The 22,064-nt window shown below is 32.9% G+C and overlaps 2 protein-coding genes across 4 annotated transcripts in view; one reads left to right on the top strand and one right to left on the bottom strand.

Moving 5' to 3' along the window:
* The window catches only part of LOC124306517 (transmembrane protein 135-like), a 59,043-nt gene extending 46,026 nt beyond the window's left edge, over positions 1–13,017 (top strand). The window contains exons 7-10 of one of the 3 annotated variants that reach the window (XM_046767352.1): positions 1,616–1,756; positions 5,502–5,668; positions 5,753–5,910; positions 12,229–13,017. In XM_046767352.1, coding sequence (XP_046623308.1) covers positions 1,616–1,756; positions 5,502–5,668; positions 5,753–5,867 — 423 coding nt within the window. In that variant the 3' untranslated portion in view covers positions 5,868–5,910; positions 12,229–13,017. Of the gene's footprint in view, positions 1–1,615; positions 1,757–5,501; positions 5,669–5,752; positions 8,603–12,228 lie in introns of those variants that run through there. The other 2 variants (XM_046767350.1, XM_046767349.1) reach the window with 2 other exon arrangements.
* Positions 13,018–17,795: 4,778 nt separating this feature from the next.
* On the bottom strand, positions 17,796–21,374 carry LOC124305742 (haloacid dehalogenase-like hydrolase domain-containing protein 2). The gene is made up of 4 exons (XM_046765452.1): positions 21,110–21,374; positions 20,566–20,862; positions 19,143–19,353; positions 17,796–19,064 (listed from the first exon to the last, which is right to left on the bottom strand). Exons 1-4 carry the CDS (start codon positions 21,202–21,204, stop codon positions 18,897–18,899), a joined length of 771 nt encoding a protein of 256 aa, XP_046621408.1. The 5' UTR covers positions 21,205–21,374; the 3' UTR covers positions 17,796–18,896.
* Between the last annotated feature and the right edge of the window lie 690 nt (positions 21,375–22,064).

Genomic DNA, 22,064 nt, shown 5'->3' with positions numbered 1-22,064 from the left:
CATAGTTCACAATGTTGGCGAAAAAAGTTATACGCGAGGTTGTTGTGTGTTGGATTTGAATTGATCGTATCGAACGTTGGAATAAGAATGAATCCGGGATAAAGAGTAGGAGTAGACGAAAGGTGCGAAAATCCAGAATAGTGGGGAACAGAATTAGCAGAGTCAGGTCAATAGCGCATGGCATGAGCCAGAATGGAAATAGAACAGGAAAGAAACTATAAGATTATTACAAGGAATGTGGGAGAGTGAAGAGATGGGAGAGACGTGTGGCGGTACACCGGACGTAACACTTTTTTTATTTTTTTTAAATAAATAGATTCTTCTAAAGAAATGGGTGTTTCTTTTTTTCTTTACAAACATATTTAACTAGCCCCATACCGAGGCAAAAAAAGCATTTGCAAAGTATGGCAACAAAACAGTTTTTCTGGTTGACCAGGGTAATTCATAATGCCAAATATATACCTTGTCGTATACATATAAATATTTAGATATTGCGATGTAATGAAATAATTTTCATATTTTTCTGTTAATGCTTACGCATGCAAAATACAAAAATGTATAATCAAATTAAAGGCAACAAACCGGATAGACTAGCGTAACTATTCAATTACACGGCAATTTTGCCTCAATATTATAGTTTAAAGATTAGTTGAGGTGAAAAAGCGAGAATTACGCATTTCCAACTCAACTTATCTACTTATATTTTTCGGTGACTACCTAGTGGAAAAATTATGCCGAGAATGTATTAACAAAAGTCTCAGATTTCATCGAATTTTTTACAAAATTAAAACACATGTTGAGCTTCTTCAAAAGATTCTGCGGAAAAATTTTGAAATAACGTAGAAAAATAATTGATTTCATCATTGTTTGTAAAGATTTACTTAATTCGAAATTTGAACGGCCTAAAAACCTGAATAAATTTACTCGTCGATTTTTTTACAAAAACCCAAAATCATTCAAGGTTACCCGCAAAATCGGACACATTTTCAGAGATTTTCATACTTTGTTCGAGAAAGTTTGCAATACTCCGATTACTGAGGTAATCATTTTTTCTGGACTAGTTCTAAAATTCTTCGACAATTCCGTGAAACTCGCCTAAAAATTTTCAAAACTTTCGCTCTCTCATAAGAAACTCATTACAAGACAAAAGTTTTCTTTTTGACATTCTTCAGACAAGTCCAATCAGCAGAAGAGATAAAATCTATTTCCAGATAGGTCATTCCGCTAGCTTGATCAACAAGCTTACTCACAATCAATCAAAACTACTGAAGATAAAATTTAACACATCAGAGTGTCGTAATTAAAATTTTCAAACATTCGGGGTGGACCAAACCTAAGTTTTACGCGGTTTCAACAAATTGAAGATAAAATTCATATAGGATGATTTTACAATATGTTATGATTATATATTCAATTATTATTTACTATGATAATGTTATTCCGGACTGCAATGATCAGAACCTTGTAAATAACTTTAGTTTGAAAACTGTTAAATGATTGGCGCATCCACTTTGACTCGATGACTGGTGAAGACACTTACTAACATGATATATCTGTATTAAATATCACCACCACTAACCCATCCATATCCTTGAGTTTGTATTTTACATTCCAGATGCTGTCTTGCGGGTTGAGGAGAGCTTTTGGAAAAGATTCACGCTATTATGCAATACCAGCTGGTATCGCGGCGAGTGTTGCTTTTACGATGTATCCAGATAATACAATCGCTTTGTACGTAATGTGGAAAGCGTTACAGGTGAACATAAAGCATTATTTTTTATGATAAAAGAAGTTTGCTATTTCACAGAAAAATACAATGAATAGTGTAATATTCAACAAGTAATTATTGAATCTTCTTAAAGTTTTGCTTTTTGTCAATGTTTAGAAAATTTTGCCAAATAAATTTCATTCGACACGAATCATTCTCGATTGGTCTCTTGATAAAACGAGTTTTTCCTTTTTTTTTTTTTGCGGACTCTAAGAAAATTTGAATGGATAAAAACCAAAAGCCAATCAATTCATAGTATTGAAATTTTCCAAAAAAATACTAGCAAAAATTGTAAGTTTTGTCAATTCAAAATTTTTGTAATACTCAGAAATATATTTAAAAACTTTATTCCACCATGGAATCAATTTTAGAATGATCGAAATGAAAACTGATATTTCAAAGAATTTTATTGAACAATTTGAATAAAGGTGAAACTTTGAGGAACTTTGAATATTTGTAATTCTAAGGTGAATTTACAATTATTTTTTTAGTCAATTGGAGGTTTAGAAATGCTGCCTATCGCCTCAAAAAAATTTCAATGCAATTAAAAATAGTGACGGTCAAAATTGTTTGATTTGCGACTGAATGCCTCATATGTTTATTTATTACTCAGAATTTTGCTTCTTAATTGATGTAGATAAAATCACGACAAATTTCAAATACTTTCACCGTTAGATTGTAAATACGGACTATTTCAAAATAGTTCTAAAAATAAAATGAAAGTAGCTACCTATCAAGATAGAACAGTATGATTCACCAAAAATCGATTAGCATAAGTTATGCGCTTTCTAGGCTTTCCCAACCCAAAATTTCTTACTTTTGTTCAGTAACTTATCAGCTTATGATAAAATTCTATTTGAAATTATACGATATATTTTGATAATAGATTTTGATCACGTAAAAAATGTCTATACACAGTGTATAGTCTAAGATGATGAACAATATATTTTTCTTGACCTCGAAGTTGAAATGAATGTTGATCGTGGTTGGTGGAGGTCGTTAAAACAAAACAATCGGATAATTGTTAACGTTTGTACATTCACCTCCTTCTTGCCCACACGTTCGGATGATCCACAAGTTGCTGACTCTAATTACTTCATTCCTGGTGCAATAATAATTTTAAAAGTTTTTAAATTCTCGAATTAACATTTTATAAAGTTGACCTAATCCAAGTTTTTAAATAATATTTGACTAATATGTATTACTTTGAAAATTATCTCGTTATATTTCCACTCTTTAACGGTTGGCGGATCATCTTGCTTCGCCCTTTATTTTGTGATGTTCGTCCGTTCTTGGCTCGTTTTTCATCCAACACACATCTTCAGATAAGATGTGGGCAATAAACTAAATTAATTTTCGTTCTGAAGAGGGCCCCCACTCGGGCCGAAACGTTAACAATTATCCGATTTTTTTTTTTCCACGACCTCCATAACCACGATCAACATTCAATTGTATAGTCTAACTCGGGATAAATTTATAGGGTGTTTAGAGGGTGCCAAGACAAGTACACTAATCGATCTAAGTTTTTTTATGACAACCATCCCATCTGAAAACTAATTGTGCCACAATTCGAAGCACGGCTTATGGACGAAAACGTTTGTAACTCTTAGTTCAGTGAAGGTTTTCTTTTATCAATGTTTAAAAGCGGACAACCTATTTTTTCCTCAGTTTGTACTTCTAGGATGTAAACTAATGAAACAATCCTTGAAATCTAATGAGAAAAGTTGTAGACAATTGAAATACTTTCAAAATGAGCTTCAGATCGACAAGATTGGGTAATTTTTAATCGAAAAGAACTCTAAACACCGTTAAATAACCATCATTTTTCAAAAATTTACAACTCCGCCAACTTACAGGTTGTAGCGTAGGCTTTCTGCGACATAGTAGCGAATAATATGCAGATTACCGCGGGCAAAGGCGAGCGCTGTTGGATCAGTAGTTTTGGCACAATTACGTGTTGATTTTTCCTATGCATCATTTTGTAAAAACTGAAGAAACAGGTTTTCCGCTTTTAAACATTAATAAAATAAACCTTTACCGAAATGAGAGTTATCAACATGAATTTTTCATCTCCAAGCTGTGCTTCAAATTGTGGCACAGTTAGTTTTCAGATGAGATTTTTGTCACAAAATCGCCTATTATTTTCTAGGTTGCTTAGCCTAAAGCATTTTGAGTTAAGACACCCATGGTCTGCTTTGAAAGCTTTAGTACCGCGCGCTTGTTCATGGTATAATGAATCAGTTGTAATCGTTTTTTATCAAAAATTTTATTCAGGCGTAGACAACATTATAGTGTTCTTGTATGAAATCAACAATACGTGTCTTACCTCAAAATGCTGGTCTTGATAGCCCTTATACACCCTAGAAGTTTGTCCCGACTTAGAATATACATCTTGTATAATAGGGAGGTTCAGAAAAGGGCCTTTTTCAGATTTCGTACTTCTTCACTAAAATATAACTCACGTGAAAGGGCTGGGCTGAAAAAAAATTTTCTACTGCCTCAACGACGTTGAAATTTCGAAAAAAGGCTATTTCGGGAATTTCAAAGTCAGGATATCCTTAAATCCTTCAGTGGCTATCATTTGTATAACGAAACAAAAGTTTTTATGAAACCCCAATAAACGTTCCGTTATAAGGCTTTTCCTAAAGTCCTGAAAGAAAAAAAATTTGTTGAGGCAGTATTTAATATTCGCTAACATTCATCCGGTTTCGCGTGAGCTCTTGTTCATTGTAAAGTAACAAGAGAAATGAAGAGCAGTGAAATATTTTAATGAAAGAATGTAAATTCGAAAAATTAACGACGAAGCCAGGAATCGAACCTGGCGTCTAGAGATGCTTGACCGGAGCCTTACTCCACTAGACCACCTAGCCGCCCTGACTCTGTTGTCGTTAATTTCTCTCATCACCAGTGAGTTCGAATTTGTTTTCCGGTGCCCGGTTTATGAGTGAATAAGAAGTTTCTTCTCTTCAAGCACTGTGTATACGGAGGACTATAATGTGTAGATATATCATATCATTCATTCATATCACTCATTAGACGGCTTTGCTTGTCTTACGTGGCTTCTCATCGGAAGCAAGGATTCGAAAGTATTAACACAACATCTACACATTATAATCCTCCATATACACAGTGCTTGAAGAGAAGAAACTTCTTATTCGAAATATTTTAATATTTGGACGTTAAAAAAATCAGTTTTTACGTATTTCAATATAAAATTTTCGGCACTAAAAAAATTGCACGTACCTCAGGTTTTACAAAAACTTTTGTTTCGTCATATAAAACATAGCCGATGGAGGATTTCAGGATACCCCAATTTTAAAATTGTGGAAAATAGCTTTTTTTTTTAAATTTCAACGTCGTTGAGGTAGTAATAAAAGAAAAAAAATTCAGACCAGCCCTATCGCGTGAGCTATTTTTTAGCGAAAAAATGCAAATATCTTGGAGATCAAAATCTAGAAAAATGGCATCTTTCGGAACCGCCCTACTATACATATAATAATCGTTGCCTAAACAAAGTTCAATATTAGGTACTGATTGAAAGAAAGTAATCCGTCATATTAATTGACATGAGATAAAGTTTCGAAACATGATAGCATATCTCGCATTCTACGTGACCAACTTACAAGCGAAAAAAATGCCCCACCTCTTATCCTTAGAATCTGATTGTTTCGACAGTCTCAAAAGCACCTACAATTGTTACCTCCGAAACATATTTGCATATTCTTAATTTCAGATACTTTGGAATAGTGGGGTAGCCACCGGAAAACTACCGGAGGTCAAGTGGTTCATAATAGTACTTTATTGCTTTAGTACAGCGATTCTTTTTCATGCTGCGATTATTGAGCCGCAAAATTTGAGATCCTCGTACTGGAAATTCCTACACAATTTATCCGGAGGAAGGTACGTCAGTTTTAACATACCAACTGGATATTATTGATTATAAGTAAATTGATGGTTGACAAAAAAATTCGATTTTCATTACAGAATAGCTACAATGGCCAGAAAACCGTTGGATGAGTTTGGTTTAGGAACTAGTGCTTCTCTGGCAGAAGTACTCAGAAAAACTCAAACAACTGACCAGATTTCTTATTCGTTTTAACGTGAAGTAAATGCATCACGCGTTTTATAAAAAAGAAAGAAAGGTATTGATCATAATCAGAACAAGCCTATGAGGCTTATAGTTGCTTATATTCAATGCATATTGGATATTTTTCTTGATAAAGGAATATTTGCCAATACCTAAATAATCGAATTTTTTATAATGTATCATAAATTTCTGTAGGTAGGCGCGAGGAAAAAACTATAACAATTATCAAATCGTGACTAATTGTATGAATATCAAATCATGGCATTTTTGGTAAAATACAATTATCTGTAATCAACAGATAACGAGAAAATTGCTTGATTAAAGTCTAAAATTATAGTTGGGTGGACAGAGTAAAAAGGTTTATTATCGTAGGAGGGGGGAGTGTAAAAAATAATCAAACGCTGTATGCAAACATGAAAATATATTTGAGGATAGTAAGTCATTTTTATAAGACATTTTTGTAATAATAATGATAATATCTACTTTAAGGTAATGGATCACCTGCGAACCGATTCAAATTCGGATATTCAGTAGTTTCAAGCTAAATATTATCCAGCGTTATGTGTGCCTTAGAAAATTTTCAATAACCTTTACTTGTTAATGGGAACGGTCGCGCTGGTTTGCAAAAGGTCAATTAATTTTGTGAAACTGTACGAAAACTAGTTTTGCTGGCGTACATTGTAGATGGACGGCAAGTTCACATCTAATGCTTCATGAATATTTTCTCTTTGTTTTCATCGGTTAATTCGAAGGGCGAGGGATAAGCCCTTAACAGTAAACCAATTTTTTGCTGTTTGTCGAACTTCGTAATTCCTGGTGAAACTTATCATAAAGTGAAATCATTATACGGATATTCATGATATGTAGAAACAATTGAACTACTTATAAATCTCGTATTTTTTGCCGTTTTTAATTTTTATACGCATTACTTGATTTTTTTCAGAGCATTTACCATATTTCTGGAGTATAAACAGTAGGGTGGTTGAAAAAGAATGTTTTTTTTTTCGCTCTTACCCCCTCAAATGTCAGTGTTTGATAGAAAAAACAAATCCTCCCGCAAGGTCAGCTCTCTAGCTCAAGTTCAACAGGCTGCTCTTTTAATTTTTATTTCTCATTCATTCGTGATAGAAAAATGTAGCTTTTCGTTGAAAGTTAAAATATTCGTTAAATTCATGCAGAGATCCCTGAAGCTGACCTCTTCGAATTTTCCAAATTTCCAAAACAAAGCATGAGTATCATCATTAAAACACTAGCGATTTTCTCTTTTTTCGTAAAAATCAGTAGTTTTCAAATGACCGTAATGTGGATTTTAATGACCAAAACTATAATTTTTTTTTACCACCCTAGTAAACAGGTTTTGAATTAGTGGAAGACTTATTGACTGCAAAAGGAAATAATGTATGGGGCTTTCTCCGCCAGAACTCACGGGAATAAAAATTCAAATTTTTCATTCAATCAAAATTTTTATGGGTGATTACACCTAATGAGATGAACTTTCACAATTTTTTTCGATTTTTTTCGTTCGTGTGTTATTGAGTTATGAATTAAAAAAAAAATTTCTTTTAATTTTTTAATTCTGTAGAATATGACTTCTGTATCATCAAATCAGGCAAGAAGATTTTGTTAAATTTTGACTCCGGAACTCGTTTGGCTAAGTGTACTATCTTGAAGATCAGGGAGTATTTTTAACAAAACTTTTGCGAGTTAAATCCTTCTATCAATATTCAATAATCTGTCCATGCTGTGATGTTTCTTTCTACTAGGAAAGCATGAAATTTGTGGAAAAGTCGGATTTTTTTGTAAATATATAAATCTAAACTGATGTGAATTGACAGGTCAAAGAAGACGTGTTTCATGATTATATAGACATTTATTAAAAAATAATCTACAAAGAATCAAAAAAAAATTCCACATTTTCTTAAATTAGCGTTAGGTACGATAGAAAAAATTCATATCAGTATAGATTTAATTACAAAAAAATTCAACTTTTCCAGGAATTGTATGCTGTCCTAGTAGAAAAAAATATCGCAACATGGACAGATTATTTAATATTGATAGCAGGATTCAACTCGCGAAAGTTTTGTTAAAAGCACTCCCTAGTCTTGAAGATAGTAAAATTAAGTAAACGAGTTCCAGAGGGAGTCAAAATTTGACAAAAACCTGGTGTCTGATTTGATACAGAAGTTTTATTCTGCAGAACAAAATTTGAAATTGGAAAAAAACATGAAATGAGATGTGACCACGACAAATTCGACGGCATAATTTGTTTAAAAAAACAATGTTTGTTATGAGTATTTAAAAAAAAAAAAAAAAACGTATCCAATCTCTCGAAATTGTGAAGTTTGAGGGTTAAATGAAAAAATCATATCGCAAATGACAATAATGAGGTTTTTTTCTTTTTTTTCTCTTAAAGTATACTTGAATACAAACATTGAAAAAAATACTTTTCAAAAATTTATATCTCAAGAACACACGAATGAAAAAAAAAAATCGTAAAAGCTTATGTCATTAGGTTTAATCACCCATAAAAATTTTATATTTTTTTATATACATTTTGTCTTTCATTTTATCGAATAATTAGAATTTACTATCAGTACCCTTAAAATGTACAAATGCATTCCATCCCATAATTGTTACCATTATTATTCATTGAAACACAGTCTAAACAATTTGTTATCTATTTATGTGTTGTATATTAAACTTGACTTAAGGTGAGGAAATTATTTATATCATTAAATGTATTAACGGACATTTTTCATATCTATTCGTATATCCTTTAAATATTCGGAAACTTACCTTCATCGAAATTTCGAAGTATCGAAGACGATGGCAGTGGTATCACTGAGAAATTAGCGCTACACTCTGCTGAAAATGAAAACTGAATTTTCCAAATGAGATTCTTCGCTCAATAATTCGTATAAATAACCACGTTTCAGGGTACACCATATTTTCAGACGCGTACGAAACGTTTCAATGTATTTTCATAAAGATATCAATATTCATAGATCGCAATGCAAACAACAAGTCCTAGGAAATCTGAAGTCTCAGAAAGCTATATGATGTTATCAAGTTGAAAAAAAACTGTCCCTGATGAAAATAATTTCTACGATTTTTCAAGATAATTTTTCGATGTTCTACGCTCAAAATTACGATTTAATAGCATATATGGCCCATTTGCGTAGTTTTTGCATCAAGATTCTCGGTAGAGTAATTACATATTTACTCAGCCGAACTACTTCCCTATCTTACCGTGTATAAGCATGGCGTTATTCTCAGGAACGAGTGAATATTCTCAAATAAGAGTTACATGGCTGGTACTCCGAGTTCATACGACCTCAGAGTTGAAGTCTGATCGAAATCGATTGAATGGTTCCGTATTTATTGTAATAAATGAACACTTTATTACTGTATAATATGCTTTATTTATCATTATAACAGAGGAGTACACTTGACGCGTGGCTCATGTCTCCAGCCATCTTTTTTGTTATCCCCCCGTGTCGCGTTGCCGCTAGGTGGCTACAAGTTCGGTCGTGAAATTTATTATCGAAGATTCTGATCGGACGTATATACCAATCGACTTCAAGTCTTAAACACAGGCATTCGATCAAAATCGATTGATGTTAATCATCACTGACACCTGCATTGCGAGCGCTTGTGATTGTATAAATCAGATTCCCTGAGCTACGTGTTGATAAAGAATCAAACTAACAAAGATGCGATATTGTGTAATCCATAAAAATTTGCAGAACAGCCTGTATAACAATCAGAAACATTTGTGTTACGCACAAATGGCTAGCAAGAAAATTACCAGGAGAATGTTGTTCGTTCGTCATGAATATGACAATATAATGCTAACCACATCTATAAGTGGAGAGCAGTCACGATACCTCAATTCACACGGTATGTTACGTACGTTGATTCTCATTGGATTACATTTATTGACACAACATGTGAAAGATAAGTAGATGAGTCTCAACTTTTTCATTTTCACCAAATGCATGACTCACCTGTTTATTGATTTGTACGTTCTCTACCATCACCTAGGATATGTCTCAATTACCAATCCGATAGAAGAGGAACATGAAGCTTCAAGGTAATAACGAACGATGCTGTCAAAAACGAAATCTGCCTACTACGCTAAACCTCACAGTTGACATCGATACACTACTATATTCCGTGTCTGCTATATTACATTGATTTACATGAAAAACGCTTGAAAAATGAGAAGGAATAAAATGGAATTTTTTCTTCAATTGCTTACACTAGTTTACAAAATAAAAAAAAAGTTATGTCCTTCCAGTGGATCTGATATCCTTTTACTTAGTTGCAATAACTAAACGCAAACATATATTTATTTTATTTTTATTACTTCAAAGACTAAAGTTCATCACGTTTTATTTTGGGACTACCCACAAGTCGGTTCTGAATTGATTCTAAAATTTTGATGCAGTATAGTGTTCAGTTAAATAAATATTTGTTTTAAAAATGTCAAAAAGGTTATGTAAAGTGCATCCTGACCGTTTTTGTTACGTTTGTGGGGAACTTATTACGTCGTAAGAAAGGATATCCCATAACGGAATCACTGAAAGATGCATATTTTTGTTATTTCAAAATTTCAGTCTGTAACTAGGACAAAAAAGTGGGCTACTCACGTATTTTGTGATAGATGTAGAACAACGCTAAGCTCCTGGGCTGCCGGTGAAAACAGGTCTTTGAATTTTAATATGCCAATGATATAGAGGGAACCATCCAGCCACGAAAATGACTCTTACTTCTGTCTCGCTAAGACATTTGGTTTTAATCGCAAGAGCAGAGATAAAATTATGTATGGAGATTTTTCTTCGGTTACTAAATCTATTTACTGTTCAAACAAACAGCGAGTTCCAGAACCTCCCGGTTGTTGCAGCAAAACATTGATCACTAACACGGAATCCGAAGAAGTTCAAACTCAAAGTGACACAAGTTCAGATGAATTTGCTGATGTTCATGAACAATCACTCATGATAACTCATGGGACACAGACACAAATAAATGCAAGAAAAAAGCTAAGGCAATTCATTTTTAATTTTTGATTTTGAAAATTTTAATTTTTTAAGTATTATAAGCATTTTTTTTTTTTGTAAATCAAAAACAATAAATATTTCGGAAACGTGACGTTGTTACGTCCGGCGTATCGCCCCACGTCACCCTCATATCGTCACTCTCCCATCATCCTTGTAGTAACCTTATCGTCTCATTCCTATCCTACCTATTTCCATTGTGGCTCACGCCATTCGCTTTTTATCGACTCTGCCAATTCTATTCCTCACCATTTTGAATTTGCGCACCTTCTTCTACCCCTGCTCTTTACCTCGGTACCATTCCTGTTCCAACGTTCGACACGATCAAGTCTATTTCAACACTCAACAACCTCACGTATAACTTTTCTTACCGATATTGTGAACTACACTCTCCGTTTAAACTATTCCACATATTCTTCAAACGAATATATAGTTGATATCCCAAACATCCAAACGGTTATTCAACCTGTTGTAATGTACTTATGTGTGTAGTGCATGTATTGTAACATATGTGTATATGGCCGAAATACGAGTCGAACCATGTGGCAGTTAGTCGGGCTCCGCCAGAGGTAGAGAGAAACACTCTATTTTCATAAGAATAAATAGTTCAAGGGTTTATGTCTAAAACCTTATTTCTTTTTTTCTTTCCGATCAGTTTTATTTATTGATAACACGACACTTATCCCAACTTCTGGTTGTCCCCGAATGTAAAAGCGAAGCCGAACCAGTTTATTCCTTGCCGCTCGGGAATAAACGACGTTCACGGACGTAACAACGTGTTGGATATTTCTATATTTTTTTTGAAACTGAGTGCACCTCAATTGTTGAGAAAAATCACTTTTCATTTTACGAACAAAAACCATATAAACTAGTGTTATTATTTTGTATGTTTCACAGTCACTTAGACCATTCCTACCATATTATCAACCCGTTGGAACAGAAAGACGTTTCACTTAGGCAAGATGATGTCGAAATACTAAAGGTGGCCCGCAGGTGTGCCAAAAGTTAACTCTCTACGTATCTCATCAAAATGAACCAACTTCAACGAGACTACCAACCACTAACTTAACCTATTGATTCTTCGGCATCACTAACTGCTTACCTGATATAAATGTCAATTGAAATGATTACCTGACTGATATAAATTTCAATACCTGTAATCCAATAGTATGCTATACATTTCCATATTCAATAAATCATCTTACCTTACATGATGCGTAGAAATGCAGTAATAAATCATCATCCCGTATTTGTTTCATTCAATTGTATACATAATGCCGCCATGATTGTTTTTTATTTCATACGTTTCACAGTCACCTGGACCATCCCTATTCGATTATACATCCGTTGGAACAAACATTATACTTCAACATGACAACGCACAGTGGGTGAAGTCGCCGCAAAAGTCGACAAAAGTACACCAAGGTTGTAATTGTAACCAAATTTTGGGTTTTAATGTTATCGAGGTCGCTGATCACGAATCTGAAGTCAAATTTGCAATATGTTCATATTTAAAATGACAGATCCAATGTGACCGACCAATAGCACAAAATTGTATTGAATTTAAGTAAAACTTCGTGTACTCATGTTTTCGAGATCATTGAGAACGAATTTCATGTAAAAATTTAGAATCCCAGAGTCGAAATGGTTAACCAGTGTAAACGAAAAGGTTCTTTAAAGTTACAAGGATTTCCAGATGTATATCCAGATACATGAAATGTAAGGATCAGATTGTAATCATCATGCGTTGAAAAACATCTTCCGTCGATTTCTCTCTCAAACATTTCTACGAGAAATGTTCTCTATATTCTATGATATCCTTGCTTTTCGCTTCCTGAGCATCTTCCGACAACTGCCCGATCGGAAGTGGGGCCCAAACGACAATTTTAGCTCCGTGAATCAAAATATTATGAACCGAAGTCGGCATACAATACTAGGACTACAAGTGAACGAACATTTCCGCGGTCTCGAAGCAGAAATTTTGAAATACTTCGACATTAACAGCGAATCCACAGATTATAAGACCGTGGAAGAGTAATATGAAGTCTGGAGGACGTAACACAACATTTTGTATAGTGTAAAAAATAAATTTGATAAAATAGTGTTTCCTTGTTGTTTTAAATCCCGAATTCTGTTCAGAAACTACAAATTTCCTTCCGCAAAAAACATTCCCCGAAGAACTGTAGGTATGAATATTTGAGAAAAATAAAATTGAACGACTTGCGAAATATTGAAACTATTGTTGACCCGCAAAAAGTATTTGTTTACATGAAATAATCGTTTTGTTCGGTGCAAAGATTGTATGATATTTTCATGTGCTTTACGAATAACATGAGAGAATGTCAAAAGTTTAGGATTTTTGAAAATATTTCCGAAATTGAAATTAACAACCCGGCAAACAGTTTTTCACGATATTTTTCATCACCAAGAAAGAGAAGAGTCTATCGGTGTGTCTGACAAACTTCCGCGATGAGCTCGAACACGGCCGGGTGAAAAATCTGAAAATGATAGGACTTTGCAGCTAAATGAAAAGGTGCCGAAAGAATAATTGGAAAAAAATTCTATAAACAAAACATTTATAATTTTTTTCAAAAATAAATATATAAACCGCGAAAAACATAATCGATTAGGTACTTAGAAAAAGTAATAAGGAAAAGGTATGTTTCTTGGTAAAACATTGAAAACTGACTTGTTTCCGGTAGAATCGGAAGTTCAAATTAAACGGGACATGGCAATTTTTCATGCCTATCATTTGATTGTAAAACCTATAAGTTTCAAATTTTTGCATCGAGTCGGTTTCGACATGATACTTTCCAAGATGATGGCGGAAGATTGTCGGGCAGACTGACAAACCGACAACCAGACCGCCCACTTCCTAAGAACCTGTTTTTCGGATTCTTGAGGTTTAGGCTAGTAGATAAGCTCAAAATGGTCTAAAATAGAGATACTGCTCCTAAAATTATGTGCGATAGCTCATTGGATTCGGAATGACGCCTAGACAAAGGTGCTAAAAAAGTTTATCAGCACATAAAAAATTGCAAAAGTTATAACCAATTAAAGATGAAAAAAAAGGCATTTCGTTTTTTGCCAATATCTCATAGACTATTAATAGTTCTGAAATTTTAAAAAAAGATTCTTAAAGAAGAGGAAATTTCCAATAAAAAACTCCTAGCTCTCGGTACTCTATCTCCATTATTTATAATTTTAATTTAATGCTGAAAATGGGTCTCCGCGCTTCGTTTTTAGGTCGCGCGCGCGGCGTCAAAAGCGAGTACGACACATTGATTAATTTTTTTAGGGTATTGAATTTTTATTTAAAATTTGTTAAAATGATGGTGTGTTTTGAACACTTCAAAAAATTTATCCCCGTTGGAAATTTTACTTAAAGTTAATATTTCAACAAGTTAAACGATTGTTAAGTAACAAAATTTTCTCGAACTTCCGTCTTCATTGTAAATGAAAAAAAATGTTTAAATAATTGTCACAAAAATATTTCGCTTCGTGGAGCCTTTCTTATATACATAGTCAACAATATCACGCCATAAAAGTTGAAGAAATATTCATACTTTGTTTGTAATAATTTTTGTACTCGAACAAAAACTGAACAATCCAATACTGTTAAAAAAAATTTTTTTTTTCCTAATCATGATGTTATCGTTTTTTTATTAATACAAGATATTAATTGATTTTTTTTTTTATTTATTAATTGATTCAAAAATTTTTTTCACAACTTTATTATATTGTAAATATTATGAGTTTTGAAAAAAAATTTTTTTCCTAACAACAATTTTTACTTGTTTATAATCGTTTTTTTTTATATTTCTATTGTTTAAATAATTAGTTAAGAAGTTATTTTTTATCTAAAAATCATAATTGACAGTCCTCTATAAAGTAACAAAAAAAAATTTTTTTGATCAACAATTCCATTGCTTATTAACTTATCAATCTGTTATAAATGAATTTTCAACTTTGTTATATTTTTTTTCTCAAACTTTTAAAAATTACAAAAACAACCATATATAACAAAGTATAGAAAAAAATTTTGTTCAATTTTTTATTTTAGTTTTAAAAAACACGCGCTACAAAAGTTGCAGCGGCTGCTTTATTTGTCTACTAAAAAACTAATATAACTCTTAAACTATTACAGACATGAAATGTTATTGCTAATCTGTTGTTACGCGCATTTGTTTATAAAAACTGATGTTTTTTTCGATGTTTTGGGAACTTTTATGACTTCTAGCTTTTTAAATAATGCAGATACGGTCATAGACCTTCAAGGCAATTCTGTTAAGTAATAAAATATATCAACGTTTCAGTTGTTTGTTTATAAATAATGTCATTTTTCAATAAATTTATGCCATTTTTCTCTACATTTTATGGTTCTCTCTCTTCAGTTATTATTTTGCCTGTAATATTCATCATTTACTTTGAGTTCTGTACTTTACAATGAGCAGCTACTTCTTTCAGAGGCTAAGTCTTTTGACCGACCCTTGATCCTGATCCCTTCTGTTACCTGCTTTCTTTGCCGACTTTTAATCAAAATCACAGGTTTATTCAACAATATAATTTTCTCCTCACATGATTTGTGAGAATGTTTGCATGTTTTTAAAGAATAGATTGTAATCGACATTAATTTTTTATGAAATAACAAAAAAATTTAGAGACAAACGGCATAAATTCATTGAAAAATGACATTATTTATAAATACACAACTGTAACGTGGATATATTTTATTACTTAACAGAATTGCCTCGAAGGTCTATAACCGTATCTGCATTATTTAAAATATTAGAAGTCATAAAAGTTCCCAAAACATCGAAAAAAACATCAGTTTTTATAAACAAATGCGCATAAAAACAGATTAACAATAACAATAAATTTTTTTAATAACTCATTTGAAAGATCGTTTAATTCTTTATAAAATAGACTGGAATGTTCATTTTCGTGTCTGTAATAGTTTAAGAGTTATATTAGTTTTTTAGTAGACAAATGAAGCAGCCGCTGCAACTTTTGTAGCACGTGTTTTTTAAAACTAAAATAAAAAATTGAACAAAATTTTTTTCTATACTTTGTTATATATGGTTGTTTTTGTAATTTTTAAAAGTTTGAGAAAAAAAATATAACAAAGTTGAAAATTCATTTATAACAGATTGATAAGTTAATAAGCAATGGAATTGTTGATCAAAAAAATTTTTTTTTGTTACTTTATAGAGGACTGTCAATTATGATTTTTAGATAAAAAATAACTTCTTAACTAATTATTTAAACAATAGAAATATAAAAAAAAACGATTATAAACAAGTAAAAATTGTTGTTAGGAAAAAAATTTTTTTTCAAAACTCATAATATTTACAATATAATAAAGTTGTGAAAAAAATTTTTGAATCAATTAATAAATAAAAAAAAAAATCAATTAATATCTTGTATTAATAAAAAAACGATAACATCATGATTAGGAAAAAAAAAATTTTTTTTAACAGTATTGGATTGTTCAGTTTTTGTTCGAGTACAAAAATTATTACAAACAAAGTATGAATATTTCTTCAACTTTTATGGCGTGATATTGTTGACTATGTATATAAGAAAGGCTCCACGAAGCGAAATATTTTTGTGACAATTATTTAAACATTTTTTTTCATTTACAATGAAGACGGAAGTTCGAGAAAATTTTGTTACTTAACAATCGTTTAACTTGTTGAAATATTAACTTTAAGTAAAATTTCCAACGGGGATAAATTTTTTGAAGTGTTCAAAACACACCATCATTTTAACAAATTTTAAATAAAAATTCAATACCCTAAAAAAATTAATCAATGTGTCGTACTCGCTTTTGACGCCGCGCGCGCGACCTAAAAACGAAGCGCGGAGACCCATTTTCAGCATTAAATTAAAATTATAAATAATGGAGATAGAGTACCGAGAGCTAGGAGTTTTTTATTGGAAATTTCCTCTTCTTTAAGAATCTTTTTTTAAAATTTCAGAACTATTAATAGTCTATGAGATATTGGCAAAAAACGAAATGCCTTTTTTTTCATCTTTAATTGGTTATAACTTTTGCAATTTTTTATGTGCTGATAAACTTTTTTAGCACCTTTGTCTAGGCGTCATTCCGAATCCAATGAGCTATCGCACATAATTTTAGGAGCAGTATCTCTATTTTAGACCATTTTGAGCTTATCGACTAGACTAGTTTGAAAATGTAAAGATTCGTCGGAATGTTACGATCTGGGACAAACGTCGAGAGCAGCCTGTTTCGATCTGGAACTTGTTGTGGGTCGTGCCCACTATCACTATGGGTGACTTGAAATAATTCGCTCTACATACACACTTTAATTCAGAATACACGTTTATTAAAAATAATACGTTCGTTAACTGAATTTCGAGATGTGGGTTTTTAGTGTTATTCACTTGGTTAGCTGTTCTAAAGTTCGAAGTTTCGGAAGATGAGTGCTCTAACAGAAAGATCTATAACGTTTTCTATTTTTGAGGTGTATAATGGTCTGTCGTCTAAACTGGTTCTGTCGTTTTTGATGTCTCAAGTGATTCTAATTTGCAACTGTCTAGTTCGAAAAGGATCTTGAATAGTGAGAGGTCTGGAAGAGACTCCTGATTGGTTTTTGGATACGTCAGTGCAAGACAATTGGTCTTGAAGAGGCCAATCGGTGCAATGCTGACAAGAGAGTTAATTGCAAGAATGCAAATTTGAATTCTAAGAATGATACCGTGTGAACTGCTCGTCTTGTCTTCTCTCACGTTCCTTAAGTTTGGTCAGTGAGAGTTCGCGAGTCTAAGTTGAAATTGAGGATATAAAATAAAGAAATGAAAATATTATATGAACGATTGTTGGTCCGTGACCATTTTAAAGGCTATGGTATGAGCATGTGTGCTCTCTTATGATAATTGCACGCCGGTAAGTTACGATACAGAGAGGGTGCAGCCGTAATTATCGGCTGGGACGTAACAGGAATAAGAAAAAGCAATTTTCGACCGAAACCAATCCTTTTCTTATATCACCAAAGGTGTTGAAAACTAAAAAGTTATTCATATTAACCACTCGAACTTATTACTTACAGTTTATATTGTGATGAGGGTATGGAAAAGGAGAACCGGACAAACATTGAGGGATACCAAAAATAGTATACTCGTCAGAAAGTAGTTTTTTAATTTACAGACGCAATTTCATTGTCATGGTCTGAAGTGCTTCATTTTTTATTTTTTTTTTAATTAATTGAATATCATCAAATTGGGTTTTGAAATCTGTCATTTCGTTATTCCGAAGTAATAACTGAATGAAATTATATGGTGTTAGAAATGTATTCAAATATTCGTGGCAGACGCCATATTGTATCGTAACTATATAAACGTTTTTCTTCTTGCTGAAGCTTTTATTATAACAACATGCATTCTTTATAATAAAGGCAACTATATCCAACGTTAATTTAGCAATCTGCTAGTTTTATTATACCTGTGCCAACATATGGGAAGCAGAGGTAAAATGCCCAGTGTGGAATAAAAGTCCACGTTGAAATACTGACCTCAGTTTTATGCTAATTTGAAAACTTATTACATATTTTTGTTTTACGAATAAAACCATGAACTATATTAATGATAATAATAATAAAGTAAGCAACGCTATATCATGTCAACTTAATCAGTTAATTCAATTAATGCATGTATGTATGGGAGATTCTATTCTACCCCACATTTCTAATTTTTTTCGAGCAATGTTCCTGTCATTTTAGGAACGATGAGTTCTTTTTTAGGCAAATTGAAGCGGAATATCACTCGTACAAGTATAATCGATATTTTATAATATTATATTAAGGTCGGGATTTAACTATGGCCTCCCCTTTATATTAGCGTAATTCATGACTTGGGAAAATCTGAATTTGCAGGTGAATTATTTTAACGCTCTTTTTATTGACTTAATTCTAAATGAATTTTTTTTTTTACCTAAATCGCCAGTTATAAACCAAAATGCTTAAGTTATTTCTTGTATGACAGCTTCGACAGCTTCTACAAACGACGAACATACTTTATACGGTCCTGGCGATATCTTGTTTTCGTCTTCCTCCCTGTATTTTCCAGTCTGCACAAGGATTCCTCTCATGCCAAGTGCTTGGGCTCCAGCGATATCGTCTCTCACATCCTTACATTGAAATTGATATCCATGACACATCGTTGTTAACCAATATTAGAACAAAGTCATGTACTGTATAAAACCTACATCGCCTATCATAACTGCTTCCTCTGGCCTTGCAGTTCCTAAGGCTGCTTTGAAAAATTCAGCTGTAGGTTTACCAACTACCTCGGCCTTCACATTTGAGGAATACTCCAAGCCTTTTATAAACGGTCCAGGTCCTAATGCCAGGCCATCTTCATGCTTGTAGTATCGTCCTTCATGGATAGCTATCAATGATGCACCTTCTAAAAGAAGTCTGCAGCATTCGCGAAGTGATTTAATAAATTTTGATACACATACAAATTTTTTTTTCATTCAGTAGACTCTCCATAACTTTTTATCTTCAGGACTTTCGAAGTGATGTCTTGCCTTCGGCTGGCTACGCAATATTAATTTTTAAATACCAGGAGTTTTCCCAGTTTTCCTAGCTAAGATCCTAGCTCCAGTCTTTCCTAACTTCTCCGCAATAGCAAATAAACCTTTTTTTTGTCATAGTTTTGAGTTTTAGTCAACTTTATCTGATATCATTGTCTAATATATGTACATACCTCAGAAACAAGCAAGCAACCAGCAACACAAACGATCAATACATTTTGAGTCTCAACCATATTGATACTAGGAAGACTATACTATACATCATGGGATCCGCGATATTTACCAATGGTTTTCCTGCTATGATTTATTCCTGTATCTTCCTAATTCTATCATCACAAATAAGATGTCTAATGAATTATGTACTTTCTTTTCTGATTTCAAATAAATGTCATGAAAACAAAATTTCTTGATACATATTTCTAAATAACTCAAAAACCACTCGCACTAAGTAAAACACTTCTGAAAGGTACGAAAAATAGTTCAATTGATATGTATTATTGTTTAATCATTCTCTTTAAAACTTTTTATATGGTAAGAATTATTGCATTTCACTTGGAAGTTCCTCTATCGTTTAGGAGCACCTAACGACATAAGAAGGTATTCGATTTAGCTAATCTAAGATTTCTCTGGAAAAGCTCAAAGGTTAAAAAATGATCACTTATATATTATCAAAACATGATACAAAGTTACAGAGTGAAATGAGTTGTAAGAATTTCGTTCATTCCAGTTTCAAGTAGCATGACTGTAATGCATCAAAAAAACTTCCACAAATCTAGTTTTAAATAAAGTGCCAAAAACTCAGAACTAACCTTAGTAGTCGAATCGAAGTGTTTGACCTATTTTCGAAATTTTCTGACTTTTCCATACCCCAACTCAAATTCCTTGATTTTTCCTGTATTTTTTGAACGCGCACCAACATATATTTTTAGAAACTGCAACATTTAAGGTGTTTTCATGAGTTGCTTACGCAAAATTGTTTCTTATGTCACCCTTGGCTTTAAGATTCTGCTATAGGCATATGGTAGTAAAAGATCTTTGCAAGTTGTGAAGAGTCGACTTCAATAATTGTAGATGCTGGCTTAGGGAAACTGACCTGAAAGCTTTGTTTAATTCATGGTAATGAAATTTGGAAGGTGCCAATCCAACAACCACGGCATTTTGTCGGCTGTCTTTGACAAGGTCTGTAAAATCTTCCATTGCTGCATCATCAATTAACAACAGGGGACTTAGTTGACGAGATATTAATACTTGTCTAACTGCGTTGAGCGAACTGAAGATTTCATCTTTATCGATCTCAAACCCAATTTTATTTAAACGAGCATGCAAGTATCTCATTGACTCCTTTGATGTGTTGGTGACAAATTTTATGGATGCATTGGTATTCCGGAGCCTGCAAGTAATTGTAACAGAATAACGAAGTTATGACTAACAATAGTCCAGTGCATACAGTATTAACAACAAATAGACATCATGTTCCCAGAGAATTCTATGAAATAGACCAGGCAGGCTCACAACAGTAACAAATAGCAACATTCAATGCAAGACGCAATATCGCAGCAAGTAGCTCCAAGTTCACACACTCATAAATGCTCAAAGTATGCTAATTAATCGAGAATTTAAACATAGGCTTGGAGGACCTTTCTAAGGCTTCCACAGCTCCTGGCACGACGTCATTGCCTACGTGAAGTGTTCCACTGAGGTCTATCAGAACTGTTCTTATTCTTTGCGTCATATTTTATTTTTTTTTCTGATCGGTATATACTTCCAGCTTTATAAAAATGAAAACGTTGATTTCAGAATTGAAAAAATGCGAAAAATAGCAAAAGAATGAACTGCTGAGCTGTGAAGTACAAGCCACGGCACAGACCAAAGTATCGTACAAAGAGTAGAATCCGACTGTATACAGTGAGAAGGTCCTCTACATACACTGCGAGCACTGTTCAGTGCTCTTACTGGGGAGATATTCGTTCCGTTTGTAACATCCGACCGGAACGTCCGTATGTTTTATCGACTATTATTACTGCATGTTACTTTTATCAACTAACCAAACTCGAAGTACGAGAATCTTGTAACCATAAGAAATTGAAACAACTGTCTAACTATTTGGAATATCCCTAGATGGAAATAACTATGAAATTCACTAGCCAAGGCTTAAAAACCATGTTACGAGATCTTCGTACTACAGAGAACTATAATACTATTATGCGTTATTATATATCACTATCATATTAACACTATAATTAACTAACATAATTATACCCAATTATTATATAGCACTCAACAATGCCATTTGTGCATTCGGAGGTGAGAGCTATACTATAAGCAACATACGCTTTACTATATAGCCCGGAGTATAGAAGACTGTAAAACCATAGATAAATGCATAACCAATATAATGTAAAGATAGCACTGCTGCAACCCATAAAACCAGAGGCTGCAAAACCATCAAACCGTGAATGCTAATTACCCAGCATGAACTATACCTTCTTCCGCAAGGCCGTATTGTAGGCAACACGCGCAACGTTTTGAAGGCAATGCAGATCTCCAATGTGGAGCCATACAGAGCTTCACCTAAAGAATACATTAGGGAAC

This window comes from Neodiprion virginianus, chromosome 5 (assembly GCF_021901495.1).
Source record: "Neodiprion virginianus isolate iyNeoVirg1 chromosome 5, iyNeoVirg1.1, whole genome shotgun sequence".
Taxonomy (NCBI): Eukaryota; Metazoa; Arthropoda; class Insecta; order Hymenoptera; family Diprionidae; genus Neodiprion; species Neodiprion virginianus.
The sequence above is the reverse complement of the archived record's forward strand: the minus strand, read 5'-3'. Positions and strand labels throughout refer to the sequence as shown.

What these genes read in the sequence shown, in the direction of transcription:
- LOC124305742 (XM_046765452.1), bottom strand. Translation starts at nt 21,204, where the DNA reads ATGACGCAAAGAATAAGAACAGTTCTGATAGACCTCAGTGGAACACTT. An exon ending in GAATTAAACAAAGCTTTCAG is followed by an intron (nt 19,354 to 20,565) that starts GTCAGTTTCCCT and finishes CGAATGCTGCAG; the next exon opens with ACTTCTTTTAGAAGGTGCAT. An exon ending in AAGCAGTTATGATAGGCGAT is followed by an intron (nt 19,065 to 19,142) that starts GTAGGTTTTATA and finishes TTTCAATGTAAG; the next exon opens with GATGTGAGAGACGATATCGC.